The 26,893-nt window shown below is 57.5% G+C and overlaps 1 protein-coding gene across 1 annotated transcript; it reads right to left on the reverse strand.

Annotated features, from left to right (window-relative positions):
• Nucleotides 1-413: 413 nt before the first annotated feature.
• SLC5A5 (solute carrier family 5 member 5) lies at nucleotides 414-23,131 on the reverse strand. Its single transcript, XM_063291012.1, has 15 exons — nucleotides 22,713-23,131; nucleotides 13,788-13,853; nucleotides 13,189-13,240; nucleotides 12,240-12,307; nucleotides 11,853-12,007; nucleotides 11,142-11,282; nucleotides 9,751-9,880; nucleotides 8,921-9,009; nucleotides 8,212-8,324; nucleotides 7,212-7,282; nucleotides 6,442-6,528; nucleotides 5,729-5,934; nucleotides 5,072-5,175; nucleotides 3,464-3,534; nucleotides 414-2,794 (listed from the first exon to the last, which is right to left on the reverse strand). Exons 1-15 carry the CDS (start codon nucleotides 23,076-23,078, stop codon nucleotides 2,600-2,602), a joined length of 1,914 nt encoding a protein of 637 aa, XP_063147082.1. The 5' UTR covers nucleotides 23,079-23,131; the 3' UTR covers nucleotides 414-2,599.
• Nucleotides 23,132-26,893: the final 3,762 nt, after the last annotated feature.

Here is a 26,893-nt window from a genome sequence, read left to right on the forward strand (position 1 = left end):
TGGTTTTGAAAAAGGAAAAGCAGATCCATGTGTATATATGAAGAAAGACAAACAAGGCTGTATGTATCTGTGCATTTATGTTGATGATTTGCTGCTGTTCACATCAACAGAAAAACAAAGGCTTGATTTTGAAGCCTGCATGAAAAGCCATTTCACATTAAAAAGCCTTGGAACAGTAACAAATTACCTAGGTTTGGAAATACACAGGGAGAAGGATGGTAGCTTTCTGTTAAGCCAACGCAGTAAAATTCAAAAGCTCCTAGAGGATTATAATATGCAAGACTGTAAACCAGTCTCTACTCTGATGATAACAGATTTTCAGAAAGGTATAGGAGAAACTCAATTAGCTGAGGCAGAGAAATATAGATCTGCAATTGGAAGTTTACTGTACATTGCAAATCACTCTCGCCCAGATATCTCAAATTTTATGGCCATTTTAAGTAGGTAGAGAAGCCTACATCTACTGGAAAAGCAGCATTGAAGAGGTTAATGAGATATTTGCAAGGAACAAAGAATTATTGTCTGAAGCTAAATGCCTGTGGAACAGAGAAATTGCAGGCTTTTGCCGATCCTGACTGGGGAGCAGATGTCAGTGACAGGAAATCCACTTCTGGGGTTTTAATTCAATTTGCTGGGTCTAGCTTAGGCTGGCATTCTAGAAAGCAAACACTTGTTGCTCTTTCCACTGCAGAAGCAGAGTTTTATTCTCTAACGCAAACCTGTAATGAGGTTATATGGTTTAAACAGTTGTTAAAAGACATAGGCATGGAAGTGAACCAGCCTATAACTGAAATGAGGATAATCAAGCTTGCATTGCTATGGCAAAACCTGAAGCCTGCAAGAATAGGACAAAATATATAGATATTAGATATCAATATATCAAAGACATGATAGCCAAAGGGGAAATAATGTTAAAATATTGTGAATCAAGACATGATTGTTGATATTTTAACCAAACCTCTTGCTGTACCAAGACACGAAGAGTTAACAAAGCAAGTTGGTCTGCATCTCATTCCGTAGCATAAAGAGGGGAGTGTCGGTATATTGTTTTCTGCTACAGATTAAGGTTACTATGGTAACTAATCATTCTGGCCAGGTGAAGAGGTCGAATTTAATTGTCCTCAGTTTAAGTGTTAATAGTTGCATTGCCTAAGGGAGGAACCTTGCCTGGACTTGTTTTAGTTTCAGTTTTCTTTTAGCCTTGCAGCCAGTAAGCAGCTCTCTGAGAGAGCTCTCTCCTCTCTGAGAGCCTGTGAAGATGCACAAGCCTGTAAATATGTTTTTGTGCTTTCTGTAAATAAATTTATTTTTATAGAAATGCCTGGTGTGTGACTTTTCTGATCTCTCCTGGGCCAAATGCTTTCCAGCACTCTGCCAACAGGGTGTCTCTACCCTCCCACCCCGCCCGTGAGCCCCCAGGGGCGTCTTCCTGGCTACTGTGAGAACAGAGTGCTGGACTGAGGTGGCTGTGGGCCTGACTCGGGAGGGCCGGCCTGGTGTTCTTCTTAAGGAGGGCAGGGGGGGATTTTCAGCTCTTATCAAGCGTGCTGAAGACCCTTCTGGTCATTGTGGCTAGTAGCTGTGGAAGCCTCCTCTTCCCTGCATTGGGTCACCCGCTTTTAAAAGCCAGGCACATCAGTGGCTGTGGCTACTCAGGGGAGGACATTCCACACCGTATCTCTGTGCTTTCTGCAGAAGCGCCCCCAGAGCCTCCCACCGTTCCATTTCAACACAGACGGCCGTGGGACTTCCTCTGCCTTGGGCACGTCCGCTGTCCCATCTCCGCCTACTTGCCACTTCGTGCTTCCCTAGAGGGTCCCAAATGTCCTCCTGGGGAAGTGACAGCGGCCCCTGATGGTTGGGCTCACCCTTTTCTGCATCTTCTCCAGAAAATGATTCCTTCCTGAAGCTGAGCTGTATCAAAGGGTGGCAGAGGCACTGGGGTCTGGTTCCTTTTGGGATAACCCTGACAACCAACTCCCACGTAGGCAAAATTCTCCTTGGACGTTTTTACCTACCCCAAACCCAGAGTCTGATAAGAGGAGGCCCAGCAGGTCTCTCAAGTACAATTCCCAGCCTTCCTTGGGAAAGCCCATGAAATTCAAGAAATGCACAACACAGGAGGTCTTTGTGTTTTTGCAGGGCCTGCTGCCTTTCAGAAAACGGGGAACGTGGACTTGGAAAGAGGTGGTGGGGAGTGTTTCTCCTCCTTGGGAACCATTTTCTAGCAGAGAAAAATACTGTCTGGGCTGAGAAGGGGGTTTACAGGAGGGGTATTTATGAGCCCATGTTGAACCAACGGAATAGTTGAAACTTGTCCTGGTTCACAACAGCTGCTTCCCCTCTTCCTCCTTTCTGCACGTGTGTTTTACACACAGACACACCCACACCAGTATCCATCTGGAAACGTCCCCTCAGGAGTTACTGGTGTCAGGCAAGTGTGTGTGATAAACAGCCCCCGTGGAGGACCTGCAGCTCCGTCTGCTTGGGCAGGTGGTCCTCACATCCGTTGACTGGAGAACTAGGTTCAACCAGCCAGGCCGCCCGCCTGCCTTCCAGACGTCCAAGGTGGCTCCTGCTCCCCCACCGCCTGCCGGCCCTAGATGCAGGTCTCTCGGAGCAGGTGGAAGCAGCTGTGGTCCAGAGCGTGGCACGCGCAGATGGACTCCTCGGAGCCCTTGGCCAGGGCCATCTCCTCCTTGGCCAGCAGGGTCCTGTCCTCCGCCTCGAAGCCCAGAGCCGGGGAGTCCGAGTCGAAGGCCTTCTTCTGGGGATGAGGAGAGGCCCCGGGGGTCTGTGCAGGGGAAGGGGGGAGTAAGCCACGGTGCCCCACCCACCCACCCACCCACCCAACCTTCCCATCCTTCAGCTCACGCAGGAGCTGGGAGCAGCTCTGGAGGCCTTGGCAGAAGGAGCCCTTTTCTGGCTCTGCTGGGGAAGAGCCAAGGGAACCAGGGCGAACTCCCTGCCTCCGGGCATCCTGAGCAAAGAAACCCGCTTCAATCCTGGACTGCTGCCTGGACTAACAGCCCCTGGGCCACCTTCCCAACCCTGCCACCCTTTTATGGGAAATACAGAAGGGTGATCCTGTGAAACAACGGAGCCACCCTGCTCTTGCACACCGCCAAGAGGAAAAAGGTCCGCCTGGGGCATTACGCTTGGGAGCCCACAAACCTGAATGTTATTTGGGGATGACAAAAGAACAGGAGCCCCCGGAAGGATGCTTTTGCTACACGGGGAATGGGCAGAGGGGTGGCCTTCTTGGAAGAATTATGGATTCTCCAACTTTCAGAGCTGAGGTGGGCTTCATCCACCATTCCCTAGAGCAGTGATTCTCAACCTTGGCGACTGGAAGATGTGTGGACTTCAACCCCCAGAATTCCCTGAGCTGGCTGAGAAACACTGCTCTAGCGCCACTTCCCCCAGCTCCCCAGCACCCAGGCACCCTTGTCCTCCTCCGTACCTTGTCTAACGGCCTTTTCATGACATCCCACCACAGCACCCCTGACTGTTTCCTGTCTTCGCCGGCAGACCCTGAAATAAAATCCAGAGAAGTGAGGAAGCAAGTCCAGGCCACGTGTGGACTCCACGCTCAGCAGCACCTGCATCACCAAAGACCTCACCCATCCGGCCAGCAGCTTCCAGGACTGTGGGAAATTCTCTTTTTCTGTCGGATCCTGGGCCTGCCTAGCAGGCAGGGACCGAACCAGGGACTTTCTGCATGTGGAAAAGAGGTTCTGCCTTTGGCTGGGTCCTCCCATGCATCCGAGCATGGAAAAAATGGGCTCTGGTGCCCTGGGCAGTTGGCAGAAGAATCTTGGCAAGAAGCCATTTCCCAGGGTAGGTAAACACCCACTAAATATAAACCACATCCTCAACAGGCATCATCGTATCCAAAAGATCTGAGGCATTGCCAAGAAACTGGGAGTGAAGGGCCAGATGTTCTCCAGGGGTGACATGTGCTAGGGTGGGGCCACCACAGAGAAGCCCTGTCCTCTTCCCTTGGCGGCAGGCCCTCCTCAAGGTACCCAGCAGGTGTTCCCTCTGGGAACTGGGGCTCTGCAGGTAGGCATCAGGACTTCGCAGTCCCATGACAGACAGAACAGCCCCTGTGGAATTGGGGCTGTTCTGCAGGGCGGGTGGTCCCAGCAGCAGTCGGGTGGGTGCTGCGTTCTGACTCGGAGGCTGCAGCTTCAGAGGTGTTTCCAAAGCATCTTTTCTTCAACATGTCCCTGCAATGTGCCTCAGTCACATCCCCGGCCCAGAGAGAGACAGGCTGAAGCCGTCCTGGTGCCAAAGGGGCCTTTTCCCCCTTGTTGGAGACCATCTGAGGGGAGCCTTGCAGAGGAAAGCCATGAGGCTCGGCACCTGCTGCCTGGAATATCAGTGGGGGGGCTGCAGGGACTGGGGACGGAGGCAAGAGAGGGACGGGTGATGGGGCAGGGGGTCTCACACAGCAGAGTTTTCTCCCGACCCAGAGATGTGGGGTGGTGCTTCTGCTCAGCAGGGGGAAAGCACCGTCATCCAAAGGGGAGAACATTCAGCCGTGGGTGCCTCCCCCCCAGGGCTCTGGCTCTACCATGAGGCTGACCCTCCTCTGGCTAAGAGCAGAGAGCGGCTTTCCCCCCCTCGGCCCATCAAACGTGGCTTCCTCCTTCCAGCTGGTAGGCTGCTAAGAAGGAAAGGTCAGATCCATCCTGATGCCCGATGCCTCTTGTTACAGAAGCTGATGGGAACAGGACCTTCGACCTTCTGCAGGCCGAGGAGGCGCCCCATCCCTGGCCCTCCCAACCTGTTTGTCTCATAAAATCTAAGGGCTGGAAGGCCCCTGGAGATCATCCACTCCGCCCCCCTGCCTTTTGCGGTGGCATCTCTCTGGCACTTCTGCCCCCTTGAAGGGTCCTTGAACAGGAGACGGGGGCCTCGTGTGCCACCGGGGAGAGGGGGAGCCCCTTTTGTAAATGACATCGTATCACTCTCTCCGACCTAACGACATGTTAGATATCGCACCCAAACCCGTTTCTGAAAGGGTGACCTATGTCCATAAAGGGAGCCCTGCCTGCCTAGTTACCTTTCAGGCAGCTCACCAGGATCCCAGCAGCAACTGTGGAGAGGGTGCCCAAGGCACCATAGTAGAGGTAGGAGATGGCATAGAAGTCGTCCGCAATGGCTGGCCTGCCGGGGAAACTCCTTGTGAGATGTGGCAGAAGCAACCAGATGCCATCGGCCCATTGACCTGAGCGCTGCCGCCCCCGCCCAGCTGCGGCCCTCCAGAGGCTTGGCTCAGCCCTGGCGAGCCACAGCCCAACCCTGGTCGCTCTGCCTGCAGCGCTTGGCTCTGGCACAGCAACAGCATGAAAACTTAATTTCTGAGAGCACACGGCGTCCTGGGCCAGGACACGCGGCAGCCGCTTTTCTCTATCCCTCTGGCTGGGGGTGCTGCGGGCTGCAGTCCCCATAGATTGGGAAGGCCTCTGAAGGGGAAGGCCCCTTTCACCTACTTGTGTGAGCGAGGGGTAAAGGAAGGGGCAGAGGAGGGAAACCGCAGAGTGTGCCCATCCTGCTTCAAAACAGGAGGGAGTGAAGACCCAAAGGAGATCCTGGGGGAGGGCCTGAAGGGACGCCCGGGGGAAGCCAGCTGGGATTGTGGCCCTCCAGGCAGGGTGGGAGTGGGCTTCTCCCCCATGCCAGCTCAGTGCTTGGCCGCCATCAGCCCCCCCCCACTCACCTCTCTGGCTGCTCCAGGGGGGGCAGCGGGGGCAGCGGCCCGAACACCAGAGTGCTGTTGGCCCCCTGGGAGACATTGTAGAGTGGGCAGAAGTCTCCGTAGGAGGGGAGGACTCCCATGGTGTCAGCACTGGGTGGGTAGATGGTGCCCCCCACTGCTACCCAAAAGGAGAGGACAAATCCAGCGCCGAGGCCAGAGAAAACCCCCTGGAAGGGAAGAGCAGCTTGTGGTTGACCCTGGCCAAGTCTTGGCTTGCTTGGGGAGGAGGCCTGGTGCAGAAACAGGGGATGGGGCCTGCGTTTTCTCACGATTGTTTCTGCAGTGAGGGCCGAAATGGGCTCACCAAACACCGCTTTCCCCAAAGCCCCAGGAATGCTTCCAGCCCAAAGTGGGGGGAGGGGGGTTGGCTCTTCCAGGCAGGTTGCCAGGCTGGCCTCCTTCCCTTGTGCCTTTAATCCCCCCCCTGCCCCCCAGGGAGCCAAATCAGTCCCTCCATTTGCACTGCCTTGCAAGCAAAGGAGCAACACCTGGGAGGGAAGTCTTTCCAGGGTAGCAAGAGCAGAGCTTGCCCCCCCCCGCCCGCCCACACCTTCCAGGAGCACCTGTGCAGCAGCTGAGGTGGATCTGACGTCTGGATCCTGCCCTTGCCCCCCACACCCCCACTGCTGGCCAGAACCTGGTGAACCATGAGCCTTCCTCCAGGTGGGACTCACCACAGTGGTGCAGGCTGGAATGAACATGCCCAGGATGAAGGCTCCCAGGAGGGGCCCGCTGATGACCCCCATGACCGTGAAGGAGCCCTGCCAGAGAAACACAGGAAGCCAAGAGGCGGGGGGGGGGGGGGGCTGAATTAGCAGCATCCTAACCGTTACTGACCGAGCCAGGCCATATCCCCCAGGACACAGGGGCCAACATGGGAGCCGGAGGTTGGGGACGATGATGAGGCAGATGGGAGGGGAACCGATGGGGGGGAGGAGGGGTGTCATGGGGGAAAGAGATTGGCTGGATGCCAAACTCCCCCCCCCAACTCCCTTCAGCCACTTGCCCAGCTCATTCATGGAAGGTTATGGGGGGCGTCCAAAAGATGCAGCCAGTGTTGGGGTGGGGTTGGGCCCCGAGGTTCAGGGCCAGAAGGTTTTACTGCTGCTCCCACCCCTGCATTGAAGGGCTTACAAATAGCTCCCAGATCTAGGGCACCATTCAGAGAATGGAAGTCCTTCCATCTGACCCTGCTGCCCGGAAGGGAGATGGCATTTCTGTGGGCAGGCAGTTTCTCCCAGGGAGGGTCCCTGCTGAAGGGGAGGAGGGAACCATCCCATCCGATCCTCAGCAGTCGCTGGTTGGGCGTGAAATAGGGAGGGGAGGAGGGAGGCATCGCAGGACCCACCCAAGGGACGTGGCCGAGGGACGTGGCCTCGTCCTACCAGGGGCCCCGAGCTCTTCTCAGCAGGGCGGGCTCGCTCTCCTGGAAGAGCTGTGTTACCTGCAGCAGGCCGCCTCCCAACAAGGATGAAAGAGCCGCAACTGTGATGCACGCAGTGCCGTAGATTAGCGCTAGGAGCAAACAGCACAGACACACTCTCCTCAGCCGACAGCAGAGGGGAACCGTGTGTGTGTGTGAGAGGGAGTGATGCACTGGAGAAACTAACTCCTCTCTTATGGACAGCTGGTAAAAGTCCGAGCAACACCACACCCGTTGCTTCAAAAGGACTATTTAAATGGAATTCTAAGGTCCTGGCTAGGGAATTCTGGGAGTCATCCACCCATCCTGGAGTTGCTGAGACTGAGAAACTCTGGCTTGGCGCATGTGCCGTTTCGCCTGGGCTGCATCAAAACAGCACAGGGGTCTCTGCAGAGGGACGGACCCAGCGGCCCGTTTAGGAACAAGCAAGCTTCCAGACAGTTGGTGGATCTCGGAGCTTCCCAATAGCTAGAAACACCTGAGATTTTCAAATCACAGTGTGAGGAAGTACCTTAGAGGTCATTTAGTCCACCCCTGGATCCAGGAGAGCATCTCTGACAGAGGACCCTCCAGCCCGTGTTTGAAGACCTCCAGCGAAGGAGAACTCACTACTTCATGTGGCAGCCAGTTCCACTGGCTGACGTCTCCCAGGAACCTCCTTCCCCACACTTTTAACCCACTGGTCCTGATCCTGCCCTCTGGGGCAACAGAGAACAAGTCCACTCCCTTCAGATATTCCTGTTTGCTATCTTGTCTCCCCTCCCACATCTTGTCTGCAGGCTAAAGGTGCCCAGCTCTGTCCCTCTGGTATTCCCTGTGGCCCGCTGCCCTGCTGCTCCATTCCCAAATTAGGGAGCTTCTGGATGAGCTTCCCTGCCCTGTCCCTGCTTTCTGCCCAGCACCTGGGGGGGGGGGGGTCTCAGTCCCCTGGGCCTTGATTCTTGCATCCCTCCCTCTTCTGTTTTTCCTCCCAAAAAAAGGAAAGGTGGGAGCTTGGGGCCTTCCCCCACCTGCCACTCACAGAGCCCCCTGGAGATGAGGGTGAGTTTCCCCGGTGACAGGGAGGGCATGTTCGGCTTGATCAGGTCCTCCACGGTGACGGCTGCCATGGCGTTGATGCTGGTGGAAGCCGTGCTGCAGGAGAGGAGGGCAAGAGGGCATCAGGGCAGCCTGGCGGGGAGCTGGCAGCTGTGGGCAAAGCCCTCCTCGCTGAAGGCCGGGGCGGGCCCCGAAAAGGCTCCGGACAGAGGACAGACGAGGAGCTTCTTCTAAGCAATTAACAGGGAAGGGCCCCCTTGGGCTGCACCAAGGACCCTCTGGGCTCCCCACACCCCTCTGGGCAGCCCAGTGGCCACGTGCCTGTTCTCACTCTGCCTCTCGGCTTTGCTGGCACCTGGCACAGGGCGCTGAGAGGACTTGACAAATCCACGGGAGGGAAGGAGGGGGCGATCTTCCTAGCTGGCACTGGGGGAGCCTGATCTGGCTGCTGTGCAAGGTCCAACAGGGGAGCAGGGGTGTCCACAGAGAATGGTCCAAAAAGTCAAGGATGGCAGCTGCAACGGCATGATCAAAGTTCCACCTCTTTTTTACGTGTGCCACGTAGGTAATGGGTGGAGCTTTGACCACACTGTTGCAGCTGCCATCCACACTTTTTGGACTTCCCTACAGAGGAAGGTGCCCCTCGAGCGCCCAGTGAAAGGCCCCAGCCTTGGGGAGCAGATCGGACTGACCTCAGAGTTCCACTGTATGCGCAGGCCAGGAAGAGGCCAGGGACCCCGGGGTAGCTCTTGAAGATGTCCAGGACCAGGTAAGGCATGTACTGGGGGCGGAGACGAAGCGGTCGTGAGTCAGAGAACCACAAAGCCCCCCTTGGCGGTTGCTCCCCATCAGGGCAGCATGGTTGCACGTGGGGGGCGGGGGGCAGCAGAGAAGGGAAGACGTTCAAGCCGATTTATGCCAAATGAGAGACGGCCCAAATTCCCTGCTATCCTTCCCTGCCCAGAATTCATCCCAGCTCCGGGCACAGTTTTGGGGAAGAGGTAACATGACTCGCCAAGGAGGGGTCTCTGCAACGGGGCAGCAGGATGACGAAGGAGCCCGAGTGGGATCTGGGGACCTTGTGGGGTTTGTGAATGGCTGGGTGATCCTGCGGAGAACCCCAGGGATCTGCTCTGGGCAGTGAGAGGGAAGGCGTTTGTCCTTACTTTTTGCCTCCCCTGACTAGCCTTCAGCCCTGGGATCACAGAGTGGTCTTGTATCCAAGTACAAACTGGGTCTGCCACTGTTTCATTTGGGGGGGATCAGGCAAAGTCCCCTGGCACAGGAAGTAGGTGGCCTTGGCATCCACTTGCTCTCGGGCCCTCAGGCTCCTCCATCGAGGCCTCCCCCTCCCTACCCCCGGGAAGAAGAACAGACCATTGTTGCCCAGGTGCCTTCTATGGGTACCCTGTCCGTTGTCGCTCGCATAGCCCTCCCCCGCATTTCCTTTGCCTGCCCATACCCGCCCCCCCCCCACCGCTTCTCCGGCCATGCTCCACTGTCACCGGTGAAGGGCTGGTACCTGGTCAGGCGCCGAGATGTGTCCGGCCAAGAGCGGGTCACAGTCCTTGTAGACAGCAAACATCACAATGCCACAGCCCACTGCGCTGGAGACAATGACGAAGAGGCCCACTTGATTGACGAGGAGGGCGCTGGGGGGGGCAGGGGGAGCAGAAGAGCAAGACGGGAGGTTAAGCCCCAGTTCGGAGGGACCAGCGGGCACACTTGTCCTAACCGACAGCCGCAGGAGCATTTCTTTCACGCGTAACGCATCACCTGCCTTTGTGAGGGTCGGTGAGCAAAAGAGTCTGCATGTTTCACAGAAGGGCCCCGCTGAGCGCCTGCCCTCGCTCTTGGGCACCAGGATGGCCCAGCCAGCACGAGTCGCGTAACTCCCACCGTCAGTGTGATGGTCTCACAGCGTGCACGATGCGTCCCCCTACCTCACCCCACAGATGCTGATTTCAGTCTGCCCAGAAGTTGGCTGCCAGCGCCAGCTCTGGGCGGAGTTGCCCCCTCCACAGCAGCCCCTGCCCGCCTGGCTGCAGGGGACCCACCAGAGCCTGGACTCCCTCTCCCGGGTCAGCTCTTCCGTCAGAACCGTGTAAGGACTGTAACCTTCTAATTACACAGCTGCCCATGGCATGGCAGAAGGCCTCCAGCCAGACGGGCGAGGGGCTGCTGGGAAGACAGGCCCTCGGCAGACTCAAAGGAGGCTGCTCTCCCTCAGTGCCCCCCCATCTCCCTCCCGCCCTGGTGACCCATGGCCCAGAGCACCCAGCCTGGAAGGAAAACTTCCTTTTATCGGCTGAGGCCGATAGCCCTGTGACCCCTGTGAGCGTGGTGGCGGGAGGGGGTGCTCCTGAGGAAGCTGCCAGCCACCTGGCTGCATCTGTGCACTGGGGGGGAAGAGGAAGGAGGGGGCATCGGGGTGGGGCCGGCTGCCATTCCACAGGTACACGCAGCAGCACGAGAAGAACGAAAGCAGGGAACCGGCCACAGATGATAAGGAGGGCCGCAATCACGCCAACTCCCTGGGGAGGTGGTGGCTGTTTGGGCTTTGGCCAAGCCACCCCAGCCCTGCTGAGGCCTTCGGTCCTGTTCGGAGGCCCAAAGGGACAGGCAAGGGGGACCCCCGTGCTCGGCTTTGCCACAGCTCCATGCTGCTTCCAGGGCAGCTGCAATTGGGGTGGCTGGCTGGCCAGCGGGCAGGCAGGAGACTGGGGGCCCTTGAAGGACTGCCTGATGCCTGAGGTGCAGGGAGAGGGCTACTCAGCCTTCGCTAGTTTGGGGCCCTCCAGGCGTTTCGGGATAGCTGCCTGCCAGACCCAGCTGGGACTGCCCCTGGCGTTGGGTCCGATGAATTCCCAGAATGTGGGGCAGAAGGAAGCAACGCTCCTTTGCTCAACTCACAGTTTTGCCTCCTTCTCTGTCTTGCAAGCCACGTAGCGCTGGACTTGGGCCTGGTTGACCCCATACATGGAAAGCCAAACCAGAGTCCCTCCGAAAATAAAGGTCCAAAAAGTGTAACGGCTGCGGGGATCCAGGCTGAAACTGGGGGGGACCCAGAGAGAGAGTTAGACGGAAGGAGCACCCACAGGTGCATCTACCAAGTGCAGTGTTGCTAGACCTCATGAAGTTCTGGACACACACATACACATACGTGGGAAATGGGGTTACTGGGGGAAGATGCTGCAGCCTGATACTTCTTAAAAAGGAGTTCAGACTTATTTGCCTGACTTCCAGTGTGTGCAAACTGTTTTTTTCCCCATTTAAAAAACAGATCTAAGGGGCTTACCTTGAAATTTAACCCTCAGACCCCTAGTGGGGGGAGATTCAGGCCAGAATGAGACAATAAACAGGGTTGCTTCTCTACTGAAAATGACCCCATTCAGCATTTTGGGGCCCACCCTTCCCTCCTTTCAGTGCAATGTCAAACCGAACTGACCCCCCCCATTTGCTCAATTGCCCTAGTGGGAGATGTGTACCCCAACTCGCCAAGCCCTTCCCCCACCAGCCCCCTCCCCAGATGTGAGGAATAGGAAATGGGTATCTGGAGGAACGGGCAGTTGCTGCGTGCAAACATGTGGCCCTAATTCCAAACTGCAGGAGGCAGGGACCTACTCTCCCAGGTTGATCCTGGAATGGTTGTAGGCGATCGAGAGGACCTGGCCTGGTCCCCCAACCAGGAGCGTTCCCTGGATCAGGACGGCCACAAAGCCGGAGAGCATGACGAAGACCTGGAAGACATCTGTCCAGATGACCGCTTTCATCCCACCCTGGAAAAGAAAAGAGGGGGATTCTTGGCAGTCCAGCCAGCTCCATGGCGCCTGACTGCGCTTTACTTTTTGGGAAGGGCTGAGTTTTCCAAGCCAAGGATTCCCAGCAGGAGGGGAAAGAAGAGGGGGACGCGCAGATTCCCAGACCCCCAAAACCTCTTCCAGGGGGCTGGGGACAAGGGCCAGAGGAGAAAGCAAAAAGCAGCCACAGGAAGTTTTCCCCTTGACTCACGATGCTGGTGTAAAATGTGCAGATGATGCCTGTGGAGAGAAGGGAGGCCCAAATATCTAGACCGGTCACTGAAAAAAAGAGAAAGGAGGTTTATTCAGAGACTTCTCCCCTTTTTTCCGGTGAGGCCTCTGGCTTCATCTTAAAGCAGTGTTTCTCAACCTTGGCAAATTTAAGATGTGTGGACTTTAACTCCCAGAATTCCTCAGCCAGCATGCTGGCTGGGGAATTCTGGGAACTGAAGTCCACACATCTTAACTTTGCCACAGTTGGGAAACACTGTCTTAAAGCAGAGGGAGGGAGGGAGGGAGGGAGGGAGGGAGGGAGGGAGGGAGGGAGGGAGAAATGCCTTCTGCAAGTTTACTCTTTCCAACTTCTGCAGGGAGTTTGTCGGCACAGTCTCTCGGAGGCCGGCTTCCCTCGAGGCAAGGCAGCTCTCTCACCCAGGGCTAAGCATTCCAGTTCTGCAGAGGCCTGATAGTGGAACTTGATCCAGTTGAATCTCTGGCTCACATCATTGAATCTGATCGGAGGATTCCCAGGAAAGGCCTTTTCCAGGCCCAAGCAATTTTCTGAACCAGATCAGCTCAGCCCGAGGGTCTGGTTTGAAAATCCAAAGCAGATCAGATTTGATGGAGATTGGTTTGCACCAATCTCCAGTCCACCCTCTGCCAGGAAGGGACAGGAGCTCAGGACCTGCCTTCGCATAACCACTTAACTGGGCCACGAGGGATCCCGCATTCCAAGCTGCCACAATCTACGGAGAGGAGAACGCGAAGACGCAGGACCCTGCACCGGCATGCCCATGCCTACCACACCCATCAGTCTGTGGGGCAGTCTGCCACTGACCCGGGTCGGCCACGGGGTCTCCAGCTGACTGACGGGGGGAGGACCCGGCCGCAGGAGCTGCTTAGAGCCCCAGTTCAGATTGCAGGAGAGCAGGTGGACCTACCTTGGTTGAGGATCAGTGCAGGGGCGTAGATGACAATTCCCGTGTACAGCATCTGAGGGAGGCCAAAATGGACAGCCTCAAGCTTCTAACGTCCACAAAGGGAAGGGCTGCGGGTGGGGGGGCACCCAGGGCCAGGCCTCAGCTTGTCCAGGAGGGGAACGTGTCAGTTCCGCAATATTGCCAGCCTGGGCTGAGAAAGGCTCTGAACCAACTGGATTTCCCATCTGAGCAGGCTCCTCTTTCTACCTGTCCTTCTCTCAGGACCGCGAGCCCCGCAATCCTGCTTTACTGGAGAGACGGGGGGGGGGGGGGGCAAAGGGAGTGGCACCAACAGTCAGCGTAGAGACGGCGCTGGCTGAGAGGCAGTTGCTTCTCTGCTTGGTGTGGCCCGCTCTGACTGCCCCTTCCTCGCATCTTTCGGACTGTACGGTATGTCAGGGCCACCCGCTGCCCGCAGCAGCTTCATTGCCGCTGCCCCCCGCCCGGGGAGGGCTGAGAAGGCTGCAGGCGGACCCCTGGGGAGCGCTGCAGCCCTCACAGAGGGAGGGGTGCTGGGGGGGGACTGCCCAGCGCAGCCAGCCTCGATCGGCAGGACTTACCGTGGCAATGATGTACTGGACTGTCCCACACAGGCGGACTTTCTTGGAGAACCGCATCTCCAGGTACTGCCAAGACAAGTTGGAGAAGGAAGAGCCACTCCTGAGGTCTTCGGCAAGGCCGCACACCCCGTGAAGGGGCCCCAGTGCGTGCCCAGCACCCTCTCCAAGCTGCTTTGGGATCAAAGCACTTTGGGCTGCTCCAAACACGGGGCAGAACTTGCCGCGTGGCCAGGCGCTTGCTTCTGGATCCCGGAGTGAAAGCCACTGTGATAACTGCCAACTGCAGGGGCGAGCGGGGCGGTTGTATGCTAGAGAACTGTCTGCCCTTAGTTTTGCCTCGGACTTTAGACACTGAAAGCAGGCCGGGAAGGTGCTGGACTGGCACCAGGGGGAGCTGGGTTCAAATCTTCCCTCAGCTGCGGAGGTCCCCTGGGAGATTTGGGCCAGTCCGTCTCTCTCAGCCCAGCCTACCTGGCAGGGTGGTTGTTGGGGTGGGGAGGGACGGCGCTGTATCTCACTTTGAGCTCCTGAATGAAAGGCAGGCTGGGGTGTGAATAGAACAAGCGTCAGGCGCAACCAAGCTGAAGGGGGGAAGAATGAGAAACGAACGGCACAAACTGGAGAGATTCCTCTAGTCGGAGGCCAGACCGCCCCCGCCCATCCTTGGGGGACATTCTCCTCTCGAGTCGACCCGCTCAGCGCGGCCCAGCCTGCATCGTCGCACTCCTGCCAGGACACGCGTGGGCACGCACACCCCGCCCGCCGCGCCTCCCGCTCTCTGCCGGCGAGCCCGATGTCCAGAACCCGCAAAGCGCGCGGCGCTCCGGCGCTCCAGGGCCGGTGCGAGCGCGAGGGCGGAGGCCGGAGGCGCAGCCCGGCGGCGGGGGCGGCGACCGCTCCAGTCCGACGAGCGGAACCCCGCCGCCTCTCGAGCCGCCGCAGGGGCTGCAGCTGGGCCGGGGCCGCCGGGCAGGCTCGGCACAAGCCGCTCCAGTCCGGCACGTTCTCCGCCCGGGCGCGTCGCGATCAAACGCCTCCCGCAGCGGAGCGCTCGACCTCGCTCGGGTCCTGCGTCCTGCCAAAATCGTCAGCAGGTTCGCTCCCAGCAGTCGCACCCCCGCAGGCTCCCCGCCTTCCGAGCGCAGCGCACGCGGCTGGCGTCCCGCTTAGCACAACCACGCGGTCCCCCCCGTCGCCCCCACCCGCCCGCGCTTTTGGAAAGAGGGTCAAAGAGCCTGCCCTGCTGGCGCTGAGGGTGCTCAGGACGAGGGACCTCGCACGTAGGCCTAGCGGGCCGGTTGGCGGAGTGGTGCTTTTAAAAGGTCCACCTACCACGGGGACACCCCCCCACACACAGTTCCCTCTCTCCCCTCGGCTTCGGGAACGGGGCTTCTGCCGCCGCGAAGCTGCTGCAGCAACCAGGCACGGCCGAGCCGCCCGCCCGGCCCCTTCCGATCCAAAGGAATCGGAAGAGTGGAGCCAATTTCTCAGGGAGGCTGGATCGCTGCAGCGAGGGGAGGCATGTCCGCCGAGGAGGAAACTTTCAAAAACGGATTTGGCGTTCCTGCAAAGCGGCCCGGGGACTGCCCATACCTGCGCTGCCTATGTACACACGGGGACACAACCCTCCCAGTCCTTACACAGAGACTATCTCTGCCAGTGGGTGTTTGTCTCTCGATAAGCCTCCGGGCAATCAGACCCAACAGGCCCCCGGGCCCCGCTGATCCCAGCAGCGGCGATTGCGGAACGCCCCCCACCCCGCAAAAATCCGGCTGGGCCTGAACGTAGGTATTCTCTGCTAGCTTTTCTGGCTCCGGATATAGACTACTTTTGCACCTGGGGGCTCCATTAAGTTATCAGCACCTCTGGGTGGATTCGTCTTCGTCTGTCTGGCCCATTAGACCCACTTGCTGGCTCTGCCCCCACTGAGGTGCCAGAGCTGGGCTGGGAAGCCTGACCTGTTATGAGGGATGCTGGGAGTGGTAGTTCAGCAGCATCGGAACACCCCTGTTGCCTGCCTCTAATCTAGACCTTCCCCAAGCCCCTTTTAACTGGGGGGGAGGCAAATGCTGTCCCTGCACCCACCCAGCACCCAGAAGGTCCTGAACCTCCAGAGGGCAGAATCCAGTCGCCAACCCAATCACCATCAGTCAGTGAAGAAAAACTGCTGCGGCCAAGCTGTTTCCACACAGCTGGGTCTCCCTCCCCCCAGAGAAATGAGGCTGGGGCAGCAGACAGGGGCCGGGGGCCTCTGTTTGGAGCCCAGGAGTGGCTGCAGCAAGGGAGCCAGGATGCTTGGACCTGCTCACATCTCCAGTGGCAGAGGCCCCCTTTCCTCTTTTACAGATGCCCATCTCTCTGGGGCACTTTTGGGGAGCTCTCTGCCAAGCCTAGGAGGGGCAGCCCTGCCCCAGCGGGACCAGGGGAGAGGCCAGAGGGATTGGGGGCCAGAGGCAGCGGTCACTCGGGCAGAAACGCTCAGGAGCTCGGGGTGGAACTGAGGGCCGGGCAGGCAGAGCCCTGGATGACAGGCTTGTCTCCAGAGTTGCACTCTCTCCCCCCCACCGCACTGCCCCCCCCACCTCTGGGGCTCTGCCTCCTGGAAAGCCCTTCAATGCTGCTCCAGTAGGCAGAGAAGTTGCCGGAGGCAGCCTTTGCATCAGGGCCCGGGGCCAAGGCCCAGCAGGCGGCCGGCTCAAGAGCCCTCCAGGCACGTTGCCCCAACCTGAGTGGGGGGTGGGGTGGACAGGGGAGAGCATTTACAGGTTGTTGGAGCACTTATGCATCCCTGCCGGCCCTGCTGGGGAAGCCTCATTCCTGCCTGCAGCCAACTTTGGGAAGAGACCACAGGAAGCTGCAGAGTGTGGCAACTGGTGGCCAGATTGCAATAAGTAGGAAGGATCCTGACCAAGGGAGGGATCCTGCCCTTTTATTCGCAGATCACGCCAAGCCTAAACAGGAGAGCAAACCCATAAAAAAGCAGTCAAGGGGGCCTTAACAGGACCTGCTCACGTGGGGGCTGATCACCCTGCCTGGCAGGGGTTCCTGACACGGGGGCCCTCCAGCGCTACTGTCTGATGAAAAGGGGTATAGTTCAGTAGTAAAAACCCTTGAGTGCTCCCTGAAGAATGAAGGAGAGCCTGTTCCATGCAATGGCAGTGATTCCCACCAGCCCCAGAGCTGGGTCTCAGCTTCCATCATCCTTGGCCCATCAGCTTGAGGACAAAGGGACTGAAGCCCAGGCACAGCCAGAGGGACAGAAGCTTTGCTGCTCAGGGGTCCCAGACTGAACCCTTTGTCGCTTGTGGTCTTGGGAGGGGCTCTAGGGAACTCAGAGGCCTCTTCAGATCAGGCTTGGCACAGCAGCATGTGCCAGGCTGTCTGTCTTCACACCTACTCAGTCCAGGAAGTTTCCCCCCCCCCAGCCCTTTGCCCCCCCCACCCCCAGGATCAGTGGGCTGCTTGCCCCACAGGCTGCCTCCCTTCTGTCTCTGCAGCCCATGGCCAGGCAATCCTTGGAGCCGGCATTTGGACTGGGGCTCCCCCCAACCTGTGGGGTACTGCCCAGCGATGGGGAGGAGCAGCACAGCCACAACAGAGCTGGATTCCAAGGGGGCCCTGGAGGCGTCCACTTTCAACCTTGATCTCAAACACCCACCCTCCAGTGCTGGGGCCGCGATGGGGGAGATGGGAAGGAGGCAGCAAAGCCAAACTAGCCGGTGAAAGATTGCAAGGTGGGGGGGCAGGGGCAGCGGGACTTGGCTGGCCAAGGCCGAAGCCCTGAAGGAGACGGGGAGCTTTGGGATTCCTGCGGGAAAAGGTCTGGTTGTTGGGGAGCTGAGAACGGTGCCCAGGAAGTTATAGAAAGGCTTCTCTGCAGCAGTCCCTGGTGGGGGCTCCAGAAGTTGCAGGGGGTCGCTTTCAAGGATTCCCCTCAACCTCCCCCTGCTACCCTTTGGGGTGTCTATTATGATATGTTAATGATTGCCCCCTGCCAACTGCCGGTGGCTGAACCCCGGAGGAGGTACTGAAGGAGCAACTTGACTAAATCAGGGAGGAGAATCAGGGAGGGGCAGGCAGCTGGCCTCCTTGCCTCCCTCCCCAAAAATGGGCAAAGTTTCTCCGGCTTCCCCAGTCAGCTAGCCATGCTGCCTCACCTGCACAGAAGCCACAGAAGCAGAAAAGTGGCCGGGCAGGGGCGGAGGGAGCACCAGATCTCCATTTCTTCGGCCTGTCAGACTGACAGGGAGACGCCTTCACAGGCCCGGCCCAGGCTGAACCTCTCTCTGCAGCAGCACTGGGGGACTGCTAGCTGCAGCAAGACCTTTGCAGGTTCCTACAAAGAGCCCAATCCTGGGGCATCTCCTCCTCTGCTGTTTTTGAGTGGGTGGTGGCTGTGCACAAGCCAAAAAGACTGCTGGAGCTGGATCAAGGCTCCTGCAGGCCAGAGCGGTGCCCTGTCCAGAGTCCAGAGGTCAAATAATTCCCTGCCCTGGACTTGGGACAGGAGAGGCAGCAGCTGCACCTCCTGTTCTGCTTGGGGCACCACAGCTGGTGGCCAGTCAGGGGCAGAAGACACCCCAGTGCCCTCTCTGCCTCAGTTCCAGCCCAGCCGGACCCTTTGGATGGGTCTCTGCAGAAGGGGTGATGTCTGGGCCACCAAATCCCCGTGTCTGCCGCCTTGGCAGGGAGGGAAATGCCCAGGTGCTTCTATGGAAAGACAAAGGCTGCCAAGTCCCCCATTTTCCTGGCAAACAAAGGTGTGCTCTGGATTGCCTTGTTCCAGGCCACAATCACAGATCCACAAAGGCTCCAGGCTGCTGGCTGTTTGCTGACTTTCTGGGTGCCAAGAATTCGTTTGCTCTTGCGGCTGAAGATAAGCTGGGAAAACATCTCTGCTCTTCCATTGGTTATCAGCAGCTCAGCCTGAGACCTGGAAGCCCCAGTGGGTGAAAAGGCAGGCCAGGGTCCTCCAAGCACACTGCACCAGCTGTGAACTCTGACCCCTCCTCCCCAGGATTTAAGCTTCCCCTGCAAGCAATAGAAGAGCAATACACCAACTCATCAGCCCTCCCAAAGAGGATAAAAGTGGGACTATTTACCTCCGTGAATACCCCTAGTGTCATGTGATGCAGGGGGAAACGGGGTTATTGGCCATGCCAATAACCCCAGTTTCCCCCTGGATCACATGACACTGGGGGTATTCCCCCCCCCGCCCAATATTTATCCTAGTGTGGATCTTTCAAATGTCAGAAAACAATCTATATTTACTGCTTCATCTGCCACAAAGCTAAAGTGTGTGGCTTTGTTCTCCTCCTGTCCCTCTCCCACTCCATCTTGGGCCACCCATCCCGAGGGGAGTTGCCTATAGCTTGGAGGGGAGGCCAGGAAGTGCGTGCCGCCCCGCTCTCCACCAGCCAAGCTTCTGCTGCCATCACTGGCAAGGGGGACACACCTGGTTAGCCAGCCCAGACCACGCCCTCCGGCCCACCCAGCCAACCACTACAAGCTTCACAGGGGGAGGCTAACTGGGGGAGACCCTCGTAAACTCTCTGCTGGAGGGCTTGTGCTGGTGCGAAGATCATTGATCTGGCCCTCCAGTCTCCTCTCCCACCCACACTCCTGAGAACGCCTTGGCCGGTGGGTGCCCATGTGGCTGTAAGAGAGAGGGGGACCCTGAGGGTCACCCCCAGGCCCCAGCTGGAGGCAGGGCACAATTCCAGGAGAGAAGCATGTTCCCCCCCTCGCTCTGCCCCCCCCCCGACAACAAAGGTGCTTGGCCCTCAGAAAGATTCTCCTAATCCTTACTCCAATGTCACCTGTCTTGAGTTTTCCTTTGGAGGGGCACCTATGTACTTTTGGACATGAAATATGTCTTCAAATACTTCTCTGAACAGAAGGTATGGTATATTTAGAAACGTCAACACATAACGTTTGGTTCACCCGTATTTGCCCAGATCAGCACAACAAGACAAGATTGTTGATGGGCAAACACGGGACCGCCCACAGTACCTCCTTGTGGGGGAGATGGGTGGAGATAAATTAGATAGATAAATAAATGATAAATAAATACATTTATGCACTTTCCTCTGACACTTTGCACTTATAACCCTAAACTTCCAGGGTATATTTTGTATGCGATCATATGCTTTGTGTAATGGTAAAAACACCAAATTGGTTAACCTCAAAGTTGCATCACTTCTGCAGAGATCAGCGTAAGCCCAGCAAACACCTGTGAAAAGAAGCTTTTTTCCGCCACGCCCGTCCATCCTGCCTCTTGGCCATTCTTCTGAAGGCCTGGAGTTCCACCAGCCCACCACAGAGAAGATGCTGCTTTGAGCTGCAGGAGAGGTGGATGGCAAGGGGTGACCCGTGTTTGCCCATCAGCAAATGCCATAAAGTTCCTTTGCAGGTGCCTCGGAGGCCACAACTGGCACAGCCCTCAGTTCCTCGATGGGGAGGAGGGGAGACTCCCCACCTCTTTGGGGTGCTGTCCTGCTAACCGGCAGAGCTTCAGGTCCAGTTTAAAGGGCTGCTATTACTTTTAAAGCTCCGAGCAGCTGCTCTCCTGGCCCTGTGGATTAGGAGGGCCTGAGCCAGCCCTGTCTTTTCTGTTGGCAGCTTCTCCTTTCCAGCAGCATGCTTTCCCTTTGCCAAGATTCACTCCCCTCCCCTGGGTTTAGAGCATTTTTGCTGGAAACGGTGACTTTCCCCAACGTTGGCCATAAAAGGGTGGGCTGGATGGATTGAGTTACTTACTATTAATTTATTAATTAAACTTCTGAGGCGGCTAACAAGCAATGCAAAGAAAGCTGAAACTTCTACAGTATCCACAGCGATGGACAGTAACATCAGAACACCCCCGAGGAAAACAACAAACACAACCAGCAAGAACAACAAAATAGTGCAGGGAAGGATGGCGCTGGGCTGCAGCTGGGAGAAATGACTCTGCTCAGCATTTTCCTGCCCTCCTGTCCTTGCCACCCCACCCCACCCCAGCCCCGTCTCCAGCAAATTTGGTGCCATGAGCAGCTGCTCTCTGCAGAGTCCAGAGGGCTGGGCCAGTTCATGTGAATTGCCTCCTCAGGTGGCCTGTGCTTACAACCAGGTCCCGGAATCAGACCACATTCTGATGGTCTTTCTTCCAATGTGGAAAAAGCCCAGAGTCAAAAGCCGGTGCCTTGCAGCCTCCCTCTTTCCCTCTTCCACAAAAGGTTGCGCAGTAACCATTCCCTGCCTAATCCCAACCTCCCCCCACCCTGCCAAAGCCCAGCTGCTCTCTGGCGCAGAGCCCTTCTGCCCCCGTTGCAGAAGCCAGAGGTCTGTCTGCGGCTCCGGGGAGCATCTGCCTGCGCTCCGCCATCTCGCAGGGAGAGGATGCTCCCAGTAGGGACCCTGCTAGGGGCTGCAGCAGCCCCTCTTTCCAGAAGAGAGTCAGATGTGCCCCGGCCCTGGAGGAGACCGGGAGGCCATGAGTTCCAGTCCCGCCTTGGGCACGACAGCCGGCTGGGCAACCTTGGCCCAGTCCCTCTCTCTCAGCCCAGCCCACCTCACAGGGTTGTTGTTGTTGTGGGGAAAAGAGGAGGACGGAGTATTTGGTATGTTCACCGCCTTGTTTATAAAAACAATAAAGGCGGGATAGAAAATAAATAAATAAATAATTGTGGCGCACGGCAAAGGGAGTCCTCTTCCTGGCAGCATTCAGAGCTGCCCTTTTTATTCAGAGTATTTACTGGCTCTGATGGCTTGATGAGCACCTTAACTGACGCTTTGTCATCTTTGCCTGGCATGCAAGTGCCAGTCAAGCAATCCCATGAACGAACAGGGGATGCGGGAAGAGCCTCTCCTTTTCAGCGCTACTTTGGCAGCTGGGGGGGCAGGGAGAGGCCCCGTGCTAAAGAAGACCCCACCCAGAGGGAGCCTGGCTGGACCCTGCAGGGGCCGGACTCCAAGTGGGACCGAGGCGGATGCCTTTGGCTTGGAGAAGGGAAGAGGCAAGGCCCTCCAAGACAGCCACCGGCTCTGCCTGGAAGAGGCTTGGCAAAGGGTGAGAAAGTCCTGGAAGGAGCTGGCATGCTGAGACCGCAGAAGAGAAAGAGATGCCCACTTCAAAGGCCCGGAAGGATGCCACCCCCAAGAAAGAGGGGTCCGGTTCTTGCGTGTTCCAAAGGGAAGGTGGAGGAGGCAGGGGCTGAATTTACAGGGGGGCAGCATCCAGCTGAGGGTCAGAAAAACCTCCCTGCCCAAGAGTAAGAATCGCTGGAGAAGGGAACCCGTGGCTGGGGGGAGGGGGGCTCCCCTTTGCCGGGCACCTTCAAGCAGAGGCTGGGCAGCCATCTGCAGGGGTGCCCCCCAGATTCCAGCCCTAAGGAGGGAGGGGGCCTTGGGGCCTCTCGCCACGGGGACGCTTGGATTCCACCTCTTCCCCCGGGAGGGTGGGGGGACCCATGGGGCAATGAGCAGGTTTTGGTGACCGCAATTTGCTGCTTGACTAGGAGGGAGCTGTGGGGCTCTCCTTCAAGGGGTGTCTGCTAACCTTCCCTCTGCCTCCAGTACGTGGGTCTCCCACTGCCATCACTCCCAGCCCGTGAATTAGGGGACGCCGTTGTGCCACAATTCCTGCCCTGAACTGGGGGGCCCGGTTTGGATGCCTCTGTGCAGTGGAAGAATGCTACACACCTTGCACACTCATGCACGCATGTACACACGCACTAACCTTTAACTTCAGAGAGGGAACTCAAACCCTAAAACGAGGCCTCCCCCAAATCCCTACTATTTAAGGGAACCGGGGCACAGTTTTTCACAAGGGCAAGAGGGCCCCAACTGAGACAGAGCCAGACACCCTGCCAGAGTCCTTCTTGGAGCCCCCCTTCCAGGAGGGCCTGCCTGCCTGCCCGCCTGATGTGCCCTCCCCTGAGCCCCTACCTCATAGGTGCTGGTGAGCCCCAGGCGGTAGAAGACAGGCAGGAAGAGGAAGGCGGTGAGGAGGGAGTTCAGCAGCTGGCCCAGGCACATCCAGAGGAACTTCATGCCATAGCGGTAGGCCTCGGCCGGGACGCCCAGCACCTGGATGGCCGACATGAAACTGGCAGAGAGCGACAGGCCCACGGGCAGGGCTGACATCCTCCGGCTGCCTGTGAAGAAGTCGTCGGAGGTTTTTTGGCCACCCTTGGAAAGCGCATAGAAGAGGCCGATGCCCGTGGAGACCAGCAGCATGAGGCCAAAGATGCCGTAATCCCACAGGCTGAAGGTCAGCATCTCCGCCTTGAAGGTGGCTAGCTCGCCTGCCATGGCTATCCCAGTGGTCTTCCTCTCCCTTTCCCCAAAGGCGGCCAGGCAGGAGCAGGTGCAGCAGCCGGATGGACCTTCAGGACAGCGGAGAAAGCAGCCTCAGCTGGAGAGAGAAGGAGGGAGAAGAAGGTGTCAGAATTTGGCTGAGCTTGGCCACCTTCACTCCCGACAGCAGAAGGGAGAATGCTACCCTTCTCCATAAGACGGGTGGGGGGGGGGAGCGAGGCTGGAAATTAGCGCAGGAGATGTCAGAACTGACGCTTTTGCTCCCAAATTCTAAAACTTCTAAAAGGAGCAAAGAAACCAGCTGTCATGTTCACTGATTCAATGTAGTTTATACATCGTAACGTTTCCCATGCTATGGCGCTGATGCGCGTTTCTGTTTGGGAAGGAGCTGCTGTGAGACCTTGTGCCAAGCTCTGTATGTGAAATCAGTACAATGGAATGTGTTTGGGTTATTTTCTCTGTTCAAGGACTTTTCCCACAGACCATCAGAAACGGTTAGGAGCACCTGGGATTGTGGACTTGAGAAGGTTCTACGGGGGGAGGGATTTCGTTTGCACCGAGGGTTTTTAGTTTGCATTTGGTGCGCTTTCATCGTTCTCAGCTTTCTCTGTGATCCTGCATACTATTCTTTAATAAATCAGATATCTTTGAATTCTTACTCATGAGTCTGATGGTGTTTTAGAATAGGCAACCATTACATAAAGCTGAGAATCCCCAAAGTTGTACCATTAGCTCCTACCAAGATCAGTCTCTTGTGAGGGGAAAATAGTTAATGATGGCTGAGTCAAAATCCACGACTGGGGGACTCGAGGACACAGCTAGTTTGATGCCCGAGTCAACGGTCAAGAGCGGAGAACTGAATCTCGCCCCAGAACCTTCAGAATCCCGAGACCTGTCAAGGGATGAATCGAATTTCAATTCTGATGCAGAGGAATCTGACAACGGGGAAGAGCCAAAGCAACCGGCACCCAGCGAAGTGGTTGCAGAGTTGATCACCTTGGATGAGGTGGGGGAACCCCAACCAGGGACGTCGGGAAGTTAGTGGGAAGTATCGGTTCCCACTAACCCCAGACAAAGAATCTACTACGGTGTCAACTGAGAGGAAACCGGGCACGCAAAGGAGAGGGGACTCTCGAACCCCTGAGAGACTAAGAGTGGTGGAAGCCAAAATAGAATCGATGGAGTACATGTTGAAAAACCTGTCTTTGTCACTGGAGGGGCAGGGGAGACGCGGAGGAGATCCCAGCTTCCCACAACCATCCCCCATCCTCCCATCCAGACCGCCGGCGGAGCAGGGCCAGAGACGGTTACAGGACAAATCTCCACCCCGCAGAGCCCGGCCATCAGTATCCCCACCCCGAAAAGGGAAAGCTACTGTAACCTGGGGCCCAACCACTCAAGCGCCTGCTGGTTCCACTCCAACCGGAGGCGGAGTGAGAGACTTTTCTGTCAAGTTTGATGGGGATCCAACAAAATTATCTTTCTTTTTAACTAATGCTAAAAGTTATATGAGGCAGTTTGGGGCATGCTTCCCTTCCGAAGAGGCTAAAACAACTGCCATTGCCACCAATTGAAGGGTCGAGCGGCTGACTGGTATGTCCAATTAAGTGATGCCAACTCTCCTGCACTTGATTATTTCACCATTACACCAGCTGACTTCTGGGCAAGGAAAAAGGGATGCTGAATGCTCAGAACCCCTCAGAGAGGGGTGAAATTCCAGGATGGGGCAGTGGAGGAAAAAGTCAAGGAAGCGGAACTGAAGAGTAGGCAGACCGAACGAGGCATTTAGAGATTAGACAGACAGACAGACAGACAGAGCTCTCAGATACGCAGCGGTGTCTGCCATTGGTTTAAAAGTCAGAAGAAGCCACAGCGGCTGATCTAGACCAGAATAAAATAGTTGGAGAAACAGAATCAGAGGAAACTTCCAGTCAGGTGCATTATTGCTCTGCCCAGACCATGTGCTCTATTTTGATTTAATCCCTTAACAAAAAACAAATATCAGTTCCGCAGCAGACGGTCCAAAACGTTCACCTTAGACAGAGGAAACGAGACCGACCCCCAGACCGCAGGAGCAGGAGAGCCTTGTCGGAGAATCACCCCGGAGCGACTGCGTCCGAGCACAGGACCCGCCGGGCTCCCGAGGCGGCGCGCGCGGCTGCCGGAGAGGAGCGCTGCGGAGCGGGGCGCCGGGTCCGGGCTGGGGCGCGTTGGGTTTGCGCAGCGGCTCCTTATGAAGCGCTCGACCGCCGGGCGAGAGGGGGCGGCGCCGGAGACCGCGCGCGCGCGGGCCACTCAGGCTGGGAGCCCGAAGCGAAGGGGGGAAGTGGGGCGGCCCCGAGAGCCGCTGGGCCGGCGGTTCCCGGTTATCCAGCCCAGAGGGCTCCAGGAGGAAGGAGGTGCCCGGGCGGGCCGGGGCAGAGCCGGGAACGCCCCCCGCCCCCGCCTGCCGGGCTGGGCTCCTGCGGCCGAGAGCCGGCGTGGCTCCAGGCGCCCGCGAGGGCCACGCGGCTTCCGGGCACCCGCTCCCCACGGACTGCCCCTGCCACCACGCTTCCTGGGAGCGATGGGGACGGTAGTCTGGGCGAGGCTTAATCGGGCCGAAAAGAAGATCGGGCTGGGCTGATGGAGAGGGAGCAGGGAGGCGGCCAGATCTGAATAAACTCATCCCGCTCCTGCTTGTCAGGGTGGCTGAACAACGGCCCCGACGATTCAGGGGCGGCACCCCAGCAGCCTGCGCGGCTGGGGACCACAGAAAATAGTGGTGCCTTGGCTCCCCCCCTCCAGTGCTAGCCGGGCCACCCCAGAGTGTTGCAGTCAGGGAGCGGCCTTGTGGGCTCTCCCCCCAGAGGGCAGGACTGCCTCCCCCCAGCTAAAACCAGGGCTGTCCACTAGGGAATAGGCTTCCTGTGAAGTGGGCTGGTCCCCTCCCCGGAGGTCTTCCCAGAGAAGCTGGATGGTCATTGGTGCAAAGTGCTTTAGTGGATCCTGCACAGAGGGAAGTGGACTAGGTGATCTCTAAGGTCCCTTCCTGCTTCCTGCTTCTAGGAGTCCAGGCTGTAATGGTGCCCCGAGGAAAGGTGAGGAACCAGAGCAGGTTCCCTTAAGGAAGACCCACTAGGTGATGGAAAATCCAGAGCATTTGCCCCGTTCAGAATGGCAGGGGGCACACAGGATCAGGCCCGGATCCTTGTGCAGATAGATCGAGTTTCTCCCCTCAGACTGGGGACAGAATGCGCCCTAGAAGTATGAGTCTGGGCTTCCTGTGCAGAATGAAGCAGTTGCTTTAAATAAGGAGGTAAAGTGCTCAGCTGAATCTGCCCATCAGGCTCAGCACCGCGTGCCCTGACCAGCCGCAGCGGGTGATCAAGTCCCCTGGCCGGGCTTGGCAAGTTCAGCAGGGCTCAGAAGTGCACAAACAATCCACGCTTTGTGGTGGACTAATCGGGAAAGGGATCGTGGAGTCCACTGAGAGGCCCTGTGCAACACAGGCCCAGCGTGCAGCTGCGGTGGAAAAGCACATCCTGCTCCTGGCCGGGGATCCTGGGAGGGGGGCAAAAACAAAGTGGGCGGCATCTGGGGCTTGTTAGCCTGAAGGAGGCGAGGGGAAGCCGCTGCACAGAAAGTCATGCGCGACAGAGAAACGCGAAAGGAACTTTTCTCTCCTGCACCTGTCAATAGAATTTGGGTCTGCGCATTCAGACACAACCCGGGGAGTTTGAGGGCTGATAAAAGCCGGGAGTTCTCTGCCGATGAGAGGAACAGAGTGGAACTGCAGCCTTTGCTGCCACCAAGTGTGGTGATGGGCA

Source organism: Candoia aspera, chromosome 1, assembly GCF_035149785.1.
Source record: "Candoia aspera isolate rCanAsp1 chromosome 1, rCanAsp1.hap2, whole genome shotgun sequence".
Lineage (NCBI taxonomy): Eukaryota > Metazoa > Chordata > Lepidosauria > Squamata > Boidae > Candoia > Candoia aspera.

Bases quoted from the DNA above. Each gene is read 5' to 3' on its own strand.
- SLC5A5 (XM_063291012.1), bottom strand. From the start codon at position 23,078: ATGGCAGGCGAGCTAGCCACCTTCAAGGCGGAGATGCTGACCTTCAGC. The intron at 12,008-12,239 runs GTGAGTCAAGGG...TTTCTTTTCCAG, and splicing joins GCACATTTTACACCAGCATC to GGTGGGATGAAAGCGGTCAT. The intron at 3,535-5,071 runs GTAACTAGGCAG...ATTTTATTTCAG, and splicing joins CCTGGTGAGCTGCCTGAAAG to GGTCTGCCGGCGAAGACAGG.